The 12,738-nt window shown below is 34.7% G+C and overlaps 2 protein-coding genes across 2 annotated transcripts in view; both read right to left on the bottom strand.

Moving 5' to 3' along the window:
* The window catches only part of LOC139489354 (mucin-2-like), a 63,405-nt gene extending 62,890 nt beyond the window's left edge, over positions 1–515 (bottom strand). Inside the window, exon 1 of the mRNA XM_071275663.1 lies at positions 387–515. Within this exon, the coding sequence (XP_071131764.1) occupies positions 387–515 (129 nt within the window). The remainder of the gene's footprint in view (positions 1–386) is intronic.
* Positions 1–12,738, bottom strand: part of LOC139488863 (uncharacterized) — a 190,399-nt gene that overhangs the window by 133,111 nt on the left and 44,550 nt on the right. The gene's annotated exons all lie outside the window — the stretch shown is intronic.

Genomic DNA, 12,738 nt, shown 5'->3' with positions numbered 1-12,738 from the left:
TTTCCAAATGAAACTAACGAATATGTATATCCTTATACACCATTTACAATCGATTAAATACTATAGGGCTATTATCCCATAACTGGGAAGGATGTGCATGACCATAAATCATTTGACTCTTGTCAAAAATCCCTCCTATATAGTGCCTCTATATAAGGATACAATTAACTATTTTACTATTGTAATAGTTAGTTTAACTACAATTTACATAATATAAGGGTCATGACATCACTCTAATATATGTTGCAACTATTCAACAAAAAATAATAAATAAAACTCACATAAAATACAATTATGGTTCACACTCTACACAATACTAAAGGCGTTAAATCCCAAACTGGGGAAACTGTTTTGTTATAACAATTTTACTACTGAAGGCGCCTCACCTCAATGTGAGGACGGTGACCTAAATGGTCAAAGCATACACTATCATCTAAGACTGTTCCTTCACAGATCAGTGAACCATTCCCACTTTTAGGGACCCGTTCTGTAACCACATTGTAGAGTTCTGCCATAGAAGTAACCCTTCATACTGTATAATTACAAGTATTGGAGTTTGAGGGCTCTGAATCAACTTGAGCTGCGAAGAAGAATGCCCTACTTGGGATTCCGCTAGTTGTGAAACTTGGTGTCCCAGAAGAATTGCGGTTTCATTCTCCGGAGTATGGTGTGCATCAGTGTCGATGTCAGCAATACTAGACTGCATTTTTCTCTTTTTTGCTAGATGCTTCAATGTTCAAACTTTCATATTCCCATAGTGAACTTCTTCTATTTCGTTCATTACTATGGTACGTTCTTCTTTTTCAGACTGAACATTGTCTTCCTCCCCGTCTTTTTTGAAAGATTGCTGACTCATCTTGAAATTTGTTAACAAACCAAACACTGGCGAGAGACTGGCATTCATCTTAGCGAGTTCCTCAGGTTCTGGAGGAATTCTAGGATTGTAGCTAAATCTCTCGGCTACCATATATTGTTGTTCAGGGCTAAAAAGGGTAGAACTTAATTAAGGACTCTCCAGTTGAGTAAACAAGTCGGGCTGTTTACTGGTCTCAAACTATATCTGAAATAATCTGTCCACCCCATCTCTTTACAAACTGTACGATGGATTTGCATCTGTATCCCTGTAACATGTGTAGAACGGGGCACAGTGACTTTCCATTGAGGAAATTTACCAAATGTTTGGAAGTCACTCTTTCCTGCCCGGTTAACCATTTTGCTATGAGCATAACCACATAAGCTCTATGTTGGTGAAATCGACTGTCATTCAGGAGTCTTTTGGAATGGTAAGTCTGAAAGATTTCAGAATGATGTTCTTCCAAACAATGTCGTTTTACGTCTCGTCTATCTACCACTACTGGGCAGTTCTTTACAGGACATTTACGAGCTGTAAGGCTTTGAACACAAGTCTTCTCCCTTTTCCAACTTTTAGGACACGTATACAACCCAAGGTTTTCTCTTGGTTCGACCTTTTTAATACAGCACTGGTCCCTACTGTTTCTACATTGATCAGGCTTTTCCTGTATTCGTCTTTCATCAGATTCCTGTGTAGATGTCGAGGCCATCATGCCTAGGTTAGACTATACTTGAGGAACGACTGTTTAAATATGAAATTCAGCACTTTGCCTGCTGATTTGTGTGGCTGTGAATCCTTATGTTGACACTTCTGTACTGGGTTTCTCATCAGATGATGAATCTTAATCATGAACGATGTTGACAATTGGTTCACGAGGAGTACATGTTTTATCACTTCCTAGGATAAGTGGCATGTTCCTGTTCTGTATACATGGTATAGTTACTATTCATTTTTCAATATTCATGGCAACCTTATTTTGTATGATAAAGTCATATCCCAGCATCATATCTGGAGCTACATACAGTTGTTGATTGAACTGCATATCTCCAATCTTAAACTTTATAGGACTAGTAAGCCTGCATGGCATTGTCATTTTGGTACCTGCACCATACATGGTGGTCTCCCTGATAACATAGGGGTTAGGCTCTAAAGTGTCAAAAATTGTGTCTTTTAGAATAGTTACTTCAGAACCAGAGTCAACTAGAGCCAGTACTTTCCTTCCAGCTTTATTTACTTCAACTCTGAAGAGTTTGGCTGCTCCTTGTGATCTACTGTAATTGTAATTGTACTGACTCCTAAAACTACTCCTTCAGATTCATAAAAATCATCTTTATTCTCACTAAAAGATACTTGTTGAGATGTTGGCTCTTTCTGTACTAACTGTCGACTTCCGGTATCTTGTATATATAGGTCTGCACAGTCTTTGACATAATGACCTTGCTTGTGACAATTAACGCATTCATTATTATAATAACCAGGTCTGGTATATCTCCTGTCACCTGAATTATTCCTTCGCCCACTACCTCGGCCATAATTACATCTAGGCGAATAACTGTTAGATCCATCTTGGTTAGGTGACCTAGCACTAGGAATAGTTCCTTGTTTGGCTAATTGTTCCTAAACCAAACTTGTTACTGTTGACATCATTTTCTCTATATACTCCTCCTTGCGAGAGAGACGATTATCCATACTGGACTTGGTGCTATCTACACCAACAACTACTGGTTAGTTACCTGGTATCTCTGAACTAGACTCATTTGCCAGTTTACTAGGTTTTTGAATGGCACTGACTGCCTTTCTAGTGTGCTGACACCATCTTATCATATCCAAGGCTGCAGCCATGGACTTAAGTTTAGAGATACAGGCATCTGGTCCAGCAACAGTATCATTGCAACCCTGGCAAAAATTCATGATTGTCTGCTCAGTCCAAAGTTGTTTACTATACCTGCTATAGGCTCTAGTGGCGAGAGTCAACACTCTTTCCGATTACTCCTCCAAGGTCTCCTTTTCTCCTTGAGCACTTGTCTGGAACTGAACCTGTGAGTTTTCTGGCAGTTCTTGATGACCAAATCTTTTATTTATATTAGATATGATTTTAGTAAAAGTAGCTGATTTGTTGTTTTCCAGCATTAAGGTATAATACTCACTGGCTGCATCATCCAGACACCAGCAGAGCTGTTCCCTGTTTTGTTCGTCTGTCTACTCAGCAATCCTAGCGTAACCAGAGAACTTGGTATAAAAGGCTTTTCTTTTGCCTTTCCCATTGTAGCGGAGGGTTTTAGGAATCGAGGACAGAAAAAGTCTTTTCTCAATCTTTTTGCTCTACTTAGACTTATTCCTAGAATGTTCACTGTCTGTCTCAGACTCTGATTGTGACTCTCTAGCAGTAAAGCTTCTAGAACTATGTCTACTATGTGCTGGAGAGGTCCCTGCACTTCTCATAGGTGAGAAGGCTCTGTGTGAATGGTCACTCAGGTAAGCAGATGCTGACCTAGGCTAATTCCTGGTCTGGCGGTATGGTGCATCATCTGACGTGTCCGAATCAGCTGTATAATAACAACATGGATCACGCATACGCTGTCTCTCGTGATAATCTCTATCGTACTATTTTCTTCTTGCTGACGGTTGGTTGTTATGTGCTGGTGGTGCTTCTGATGACGAAAGTTGCAGCTGCTGCACAGCTAATGTGTGTGACTGTGACTGATAATTACTTATGTCTGGAGGCCTTGAAAAGGTAGGCTGACCCATGACTGTGTACGTTACACTAGGCATATTTTGTTGGTTAAAGGACTGTGTTGTTCCTTGTGGTGGTGGTCCCACCATAGGAGATTGAAACATGGAAGTTGTGTGACCAATCGTTGTAGGTGGTTGGGTCCTTGGTACAAAATTTGGTGGTTGATACCCTGTTGTTGGTTAGCGGGTTACTGTTGATGCAGCTGCTGTTGAGGTAAGGAAACCAGCGCAAAAGCTGGATGTTGTTGTTGTGTAGGTTGGGCCGAGCTGTTGACCCCACGTTGAAGCTGGGCTAGCCTTTGGTGTACCTTTTTTTGAACTGGCAACGAAGGCTGTTGAACCTTGTTTACTCTTTGGTGTTGGTTGGTGGCCAATCTGAGGTGTGGGTACCTGTTGAGGACTCGGTACATAAGTCTGAGATTGTATCGTTGTTGGTTGAACCCTGTTGATACATGTAACACTTTGTAAGTTGTTAGTACCAACTTGGTATTGTTTAGTTGAATGTATCGCTGTATCATATTCGTTGAATTGTGGTTGACGATGGTAGTTGTCATGTTGAATAGGTGTTTGGAACGCTTGAACACGGTCAAATGATGGCGTTTGTATATATCCCTATGTTGTTGTACAGGATTTTCACTAGTTAACAACCTGTGATATTCCGGTGAAACCTGTTGAAGATTGCTGGCTACCTATTGATCTTGTTGACGGTATTGGTTGTCATGTTGAACACTTAATAGAAAGTGGAAAACATGGTCATTAGGCATTTCATCACTGGTGACAGGTTTTATATCTGGTCGATGGCTGTTGTTGACCTATTGAGGTCTGTTGATAACCTGTTGGTCTATTTGTTGAAAATTAGCCACAAGTGGTTCTTGTTGATTGTCTTTTGTCAAATGTTGCCTGATGTCATGGCTATGTGAACTCAGGTCTAGGACTTGTGGTCGTTGTAGGCTTCCTGCAAAATCTTGATGTTCATGTTGACGTTGTACAACCATATTAGTCCGTGGGGAAGGTGTCAGACTATCCCTATCAGAAACATCACTGAGATGTCCCAGCTCACTAAGCAAACTTTCTATTTCCCCCGACACCTTCTCTATTTCTGACTCCAGGACTGATAGCGATGCAATAGGCGATATTCTTTGTCTGAAATCAGGCTGTTCAATCGGTTTCAGGTATGGATTGGTCTTATAGGAATTTGTCTGTGTCGTGTCCCGATTAGCATGGTGTTCTTCAATCCATTCACTGTCCTTATTACCAAAATTACACATCTCTGCAATCCTTTGTTTGTTTTACTCATGTTGATGAGCAGGTATTGGTCTAAAATTAGAGAATCTACATATGCCTCTGACTCACCTATTGCTTTGTCAGAACATACGTTGCGCAAAGGCGCGTCTCTATCATCATGTGTCTCCACACATAACGGGCTAAAAATAGGCGTCGACTGTCTGTCCTTGTCTCCAAATGCAATACTGGGGTGCCCTGCGCCAGCATTTTCGCTAATAGGACATGATTCAAAATCAATCAATCCCAGTATTTTTTGTCATGGATTTAATCGACATGATTTGTGATTTGTAATTGCCCCTTGTTGAAGTTTCTTTTTTTGCAATTTGTGACAAGAGATACAAAATGTAAAAAAAAAATGTTAGAACATTTTTAAAGCATACAAGATAAACACATGAATTACATAGCCAGAAATTAGTAGTGCTTTTGCTAATTAATATTCATAATATGTAAATGAGAATTGTACCACGTGATTATAGTTTGAAATAGACTGGCTTGATATCGTTAAAGTCTTAAAAACACGGATATGATAAGTTACCCGTCACAGAGTCCTTGTTTATTATCATTCTGATATTTCCGTAAAGTTGTCAGGCGGTTAAAATCAAAACAATGAACGCGAATTAAGTGAATTTTTCGTGTTCTCGTGAGTTTATTCTTCTTAAAATATTTGCATTTTAACTTAACGTGGGAACCTAGAGTTCAACGACTACACATACAAGGTTTGGACTTGCTTATTCTTTGGACATCCACGTTTCAAATTTCACCCCGGCAACTTGTTTTTCGTATGACCTTGTTAGCCAATTTTCAACACGAAGTTTGCAAATTTGACGTTTCAGCCATTTTAGCCTGTATTTTATACTCCAATGTTAAAAGCCTCTCGCTTCGATTTTTAAAATAGCTCAGGAACCTTGATTTTTGCAACGGCAGTCATTATGTTTCGTTTAAATGATGTATATTGTTGTGTATATTTATTTTCTGACCCGGCAACCTGTCTATCACTTAAATTAAAGTAAAAAATAGACATTTTTTCAAAAATCCCTATCATTTCAATATAATTTCCGTGACCCGTATCCGATTTTATTAGTATAATATTCAAATGAGCAAAGTGGCGTTGATTTCTGGATATGATATCATTTTTCAAGCAACACATTATTTATTAATGAAATAATTCAGGGAACAAGGAAGGACTGACACAACTGTTAACATATCAAATAAACAAACATATTCATTGAACAGATTAGACGGATGATTTGTTTTGTACTAGGATTTGTTTGACATAATTCGATACCCGTTACGGCATTATATATCAAGACCGTCAATATAAGTAGACGTACAAAGAGTTCCGGAATAACAAGTATAATTGAATTTCTATAGTTGCTTAAATAATTTATTACACCTTCATGTAATGTATAAGACTGCACACAAAGAACATTTCAATATACTATTTTCTGTTTGCACCGAACACATACGACGCCATCACAATTTGAAAAAAAGATAAACATCCAAGTTAGGGGCATGTTATTTAGTGGTCGTCGTTGATGACTGTCGGTTATATTTATGTTTTGCCTTTAAGCTATCTTTAAGCATAATCATCATTTGGGACACATCAGTTCGTTAATCAATAATCCTTGTTAAATATCAAAATGTATCCCTGGATATCAATTCATTAACCGGTTTGATTTCCATAACAAATTTCTGTTTTTAAAACACAGATAAACCACGTATACTCGAATGGTCATAACTTAGGTAGCACTCCACAGTTAGAATCTGAAAGTAAAATTGCATCTAAAAGTGCAGGAACATAAACATGCATTTTGAAATGCATAAAGCCACTTTTACATTGATACCCAAACATGTATACATATTTAGAATCCCTTTTTTCAGACAATTCCAAATCTGTTACAAAATAGTTAAAACAATAATGTATAAGTTCAGTATCCATGGAAACATAAAGGGTTTGTTTTCTGATTTTTTCTTCAAAATGGCGTTGGGACCCTCTCATTCAAGCTATAAAATATATATAAACTAGAATTTCAATGCATATCAGATATACAATACTTCAACACTGATGTATAGGCCTTTCAAAAAAATAGAAAAAAAATTGGGGGTCTTTCGCCTCATTTTCTCGCAAATTAACTTTCAAAAGTTCGTGCTAAATTTACACCTTACCAAAATAGTCAACAAATGCTGATATAATTTTAGAGTCATTGCTGGAACGGACACTAATTTGAACCCGAAATTTACACTTTTACTGAACAAAACAGGGCTCAATCTCTTCTCTGGAGTCATATCTTTCCATTAAAACCACTTACAAAGCTGTATTATTTGTTTTTACTAATTTTTAACTACTTTTACCAAGTTAATTTGTTTTAGAAAAAAAAAACACAGGGGCCATAATGCGAAACTAACAATCCTAACTGTGGAGTGCTACCTTAAAGATTTATAAAACTTTTTTTCTACTTAAACTAATTTCTTTCTATCAATGGTACAATGTTTCGAGCATTTTGGTGTCTTATTTTTCAAATTTGAGCATAAATAGCCACAGCTATGCCCGTTTTAACATAACATGCTATTTGAAAATATTGGTGAAGTTTTTAAGGTAAAATTGTTGTGATTTTAGTTATTGATGACAAGTATAAAATCTAAAATAAAAGTAAATTGATCCAATAAGAGGAGGTTTGAAGTACTTGGTAGTTATGCTAAGTGTATATACAAATTTTTAAGACAATTTTTTTCTGAAAAAAATGTGTTGCTATGGGCAACAAAAGGGTGAAAAAATAAAAATTGCTAAATTTTTGAAGATTTTTATTTTTTCCAAGCTACACACTATGTGAGAAATACATTTTCTTTTCCTTAAAGTGGATTTTCTAAGCTTTATTAATTGTTCATTTCATTCGGCAGAGGTGTACGGATATATTTTCTTTTTCTGTTTATAAAACGATTTGTTTTGTACCGAGGAGTCTTTTTCCTTTCAAGGTGATAACGGTCTTTGTCATCCCGTTTCACCATGAACCTAAAGAATGTATCAAATTTGGTATATTTAATCCCAGTTTGCCTTGCAACCAAAAGAGCAGATCTCCCTGTGCCAACAGATGCTGAATGTACTGCCGAGTGACAAAGTGCCGAAAAATTTCTGCTCCATACAGTATTTTTGGGGGCATAAGAGAAAACTGTGATGTAGGCTCTCAGACTCATTTGTATTAAGAAGACGAGAAATTTTATGCAAGTTTTCCAAAGATAGAGACTTTTGTATCGCGTTTTTTAATTTCAGCTCGTCTTCTATGCCTAATTCTAAATGTCTCCCATACGGCAAAAAATTTGTGTTATATGCTGCCAAATGTGCGATGCAGACCATTGAATTATTTTTACAATTTGTATGCCTACCTTTAAAACATGAAGCTATATTTTCTATTGCTGTCATCGCTTTTTCACAAAAAGTTTCCTCAAAGGGAAAGGATTTCTTAATGCGCACTATTTCTAAACGCACTCTTGTTCGAACACAAGTAGCTAATCTCTGTAAAAATATGTCTCTGTTTGTATGGGGAGGCGTGCGAGTCAATTAAAAAAAATTTACATTTTTTTGAACTGTGCGCATCTTGTGAACAAAACAGGTATAATGCCGTATGGTGTAGCCAAAGTTTTCTGAAGTTTCACGGATTGTTTTTGCGAGTTGAGCACTAGCATCACAGGTGACAGAGTTTAACTTTAAGACCCCCCTAAATTAACCTTTTGTAAATTTAATTTGGCAGATTTTGCCTCACTTGAAGAAATAGACTCCTCAGTACTATAATTTTTTTTACAGTTAGCATTTTCATGTGTACATTTTCTTTTTCTACATAATTTATTTTTCACATCCAAAGCTAATGTTAATTTTTTTGTTGTATTTATTTCAACAAGCGGTGTAAAGGACTGTGTGCCAGCTTCACCACCAGCTTGCGGTCTGTTGTTGTAGGATGTATCAGTCTCAACATCTATAAAGTTATCATGACCTAGCATATTATTTACATTTTTAACAAAATGTTGATTTTCAATCATAGATTGTTCATTAATTTTTACCATTTTATCACAGGTGCTACTGACCTTACGATAAATAAGACTTAGAGATGGTGGTCTTATATTTAAACATGAAAGAAAAAAAACGATGTAACTCGGTCCGCACTTTGTCTTCAAAACTGGAATAACCAGGGCCTCATTCAATGCACCAGGATTTGGTCCAGGCATATTGGTATTCTGTATTTTTTCATACATGTCTATATTTACTGATTTAAAAGTACAGTTTTTACACATGACAGTAATTGAAACACAGACACCAATCCTTTCTGCTATGTGAACTTCAGGCTTTGGTGATCTACATTTAGTATCCATGTGTGGTAAAAATTCAGCAATTGCACTTGACACTTGAGTAACATTCGCAATGATATTTTCATTTGTATGGACAAAATCTATTCCAAAATGATGCTGGGACTCCTGTTTAACAGGTCGCAGTTTAGTTGGCAGTATCGTTATATCATCTGGTTTACAACCGGCCCATTTAGCCTCTGTTTTTAAAGCTTCGACAAAAATAGACTTATCTGGTCTTGAAAGATTAATGGATTGAAGATTAAGTGCAGAAACATCAGAAGAATTAGAAGAATAAAAAGTTGAGATTGAAAGTTCATGACATAAAGAAGAGTTATTCCTGGTGCTGCAGTCTGCCTCAATTTGAAGAACTTCATCCTTTATACCCTTATTCCATGGTATGTTTCCATTTTTAAAAGTACACTTGCCTTTTGTTGATTTTCTTGTTCCAACCATTTTATTTAGTTAACATATAGTTGCTTTATGCTTTGATGTTGCTAACCATTATTTGTGACGTCACAATACCCTTTATGACGTCATTATAATTGAAAGAGCAGATAAAACCATAATAAATTTTAAAACATTTTCAGCAAAGTCATTCATAAATGATCAAAATTGAATGTTAACGTTAGAATTGATGCTAACTATCTCATCTGTACAGGTTAAAAATTTCAAATGAAAAGCATTTAAAATTATTTTATTTTTAGACTTATCTGCCCTTTGACCATTAATCTTTGCAGTGTATTTTTTTCAAATCAAGGTACAATTCTATAAGAAAGCTTGGTATATTTTCAAATTAGAATAAGCCAAAGCTTAGAAAATCCACTTTAAGGTAAAGAAAATGTATTTCTCACATAGTGTGTAGCTTGGAAAAAATAAAAATCTTCAAAAATTTAGCAATTTTTATTTTTTCACCCTTTTGTTGCCCATAGCAACACATTTTTTTCAGAAAAAAATTGTCTTAAAAATTTGTATATACACTTAGCATAACTACCAAGTACTTCAAACCTCCTCTTATTGGATCAATTTACTTTTATTTTAGATTTTATACTTGTCATCAATAACTAAAATCACAACAATTTTACCTTAAAAACTTCACCAATATTTTCAAATAGCATGTTATGTTAAAACGGGCATAGCTGTGGCTATTTATGCTCAAATTTGAAAAATAAGACATTTGAAATTTTTAACCTGTACAGATGAGATAGTTAGCATCAATTCTAACGTTAACATTCAAATTTGATCATTTATGAATGACTTTGCTGAAAATTTTTTAAAATTTATTATGGTTTTATCTGCTCTTTCAAACAGAAAACAAACCCTTTATGTTTCCATGGATACTGAACTTATACATTATTGTTTTAACTATTTTGTAACAGATTTGGAATTGTCTGAAAAAAGGGATTCTAAATATGTATACATGTTTGGGTATCAATGTAAAAGTGGCTTTATGCATTTCAAAATGCATGTTTATGTTCCTGCACTTTTAGATGCAATTTTACTTTCAGATTCTAACTGTGGAGTGCTACCTTATAGCACTATGGAATTTCTCAATGTACTGATCTTAAAATTGAAAACACCACATCTTTGGTAGAAATTTTTACCGACCAAGTTTACTATAGTGTATGTGACCTAAAACCCTTTCTTTGTCACAACATTTTGCTTATCATACTATAATTGTGGGTTTTGAATAGCGTTTTAGAGCTTATTGTCATGACTTTTTGCAATGAAGTCAACTATAGTATATAGACGTCATAGGATGTGAAGGTTTATACAATTCTATTTTTGGCACAAAAAAAGAAAATAACTGATTAAATAACAAAGAAAAGACTTATTAAAAGTGCATATATAATTTTATTCACTATCATGATTGTATACTGATAATTGTATTCATAATTTCTTGCAGGATTAACTATAAATTGTATTTCATATAGCTTTCATGCCAGCAGTATGTCAGAAATATACAAGTGTCACTTAACTATTCGTGAACAATTAAAAATTGAAACAAAATTAACTAATTTTGAAGTTCAGTCTGGGTGTCATTTATGGACTGGTGGAAATGTGTCTACTTATGGATACGGTACAATAAGAATTGTTTTTCGGGGGAAAAGAAAACGATTCTTTGTACACCGCCTTCTGTATTTTATTGAAGTTAAACATGAGTTATGTCCCACTTTTCATGTTTCACATCTTTGTCATACAAAGCTCTGTATTAATTTTAAACATTTATCATATGAATCCAAAGCTGTCAATGAATCAAGAAATATTTGTAAAAAGAATGGTGAATGTACTGGACATAAAGGCTATAAAAAATGCATTTTATAAAAATAAACATCATGCATGTGGTAAGAATATTTTTTTTATCATATGTTTATTAATTGTTCATTTATCATATGAATCTAAAGCTGTCAATGAATCAAGAAATATTTGTAAAAAGAATGGTGAATGTACTGGACATAAAGGCTATAAAAAATGCATTTTATAAAAATAAACATCATGCATGTGGTAAGAATATTTTTTTTATCATATGTTTATTAATTGTTCATTTATCATATGAATCTAAAGCTGTCAATGAATCAAGAAATTTTATGCCTGCTTCCCCTACTTTTATTTTCAAAATTTTATTTCATAGTTTAAAAAACATTTTTGAATTTTTAATTAAATCCTTCTTATTTAAATGTTTATTTTTAAAATGGATAAATGTATAGAAATCTAGATAGAATCATTTCCCACCAAATCTTCATTGGCTTATATCTCGAGGATACGGACATTTTAGATATTCTGTTTTAGTTCCAATATTTATATACTATTAATTTAATTTTTCCTTTGTAAACAGTGCATCAAACATCCTTAATATATCAGAAATTATCACATAGATTCATGATACCGGCAATTAATTTGCAATCCAAAAGTACAAAATATAACCTGTATTGACTAATGCAGGCAGATTTTTGTTATACTGAGTAATACTTATTTGTAATCAACATTTGGTATTTTGACTTGAATGAAATTCTTATTAAAGCAAAAAAAACTATTTAGTCATTATTTACTAATCTTGTTGTTTGGATCATAATATTCAATTTAAGGTATACACTTTACTGATATATGGAGATTGCATATAATTTTTCAATACAAAGTACTAATATGACCAGTGTTGACAAATATCTTAGGTATACAAACCATCATGAGATGTATACCCGTAGTGGTTGTAAAAGCTCCCAAAGATACCCGGCTTATTATTCTAGCACGCAAGACGCGCGTTACGTCTACATAAGACTCATCAATGATGCTCGAATCAAAACAGTTGGAACAAAATCAAATACACAGTTGAAGATCATTAAAGCCCGAAAATTCCGGAATTTTTATGCGAAATGCGGCTAGACAATAATGGAATGCCTGACCCAAGTCAGGAATATGAAAGTTGTTTTCAATCTGTTTGATGTGTTTATAATTATAAGCTTTTAATTTGCCAATTGTCAAGGATCTTTCCGTTTTGAATTTTCCTTGGAATTCGGTATTTGTTGTTATTTTAC

This window comes from Mytilus edulis, chromosome 9 (genome assembly GCF_963676685.1).
Source record: "Mytilus edulis chromosome 9, xbMytEdul2.2, whole genome shotgun sequence".
Classification (NCBI taxonomy): Eukaryota; Metazoa; Mollusca; class Bivalvia; order Mytilida; family Mytilidae; genus Mytilus; species Mytilus edulis.
This window is presented reverse-complemented; position numbering and strand designations above follow the sequence as displayed.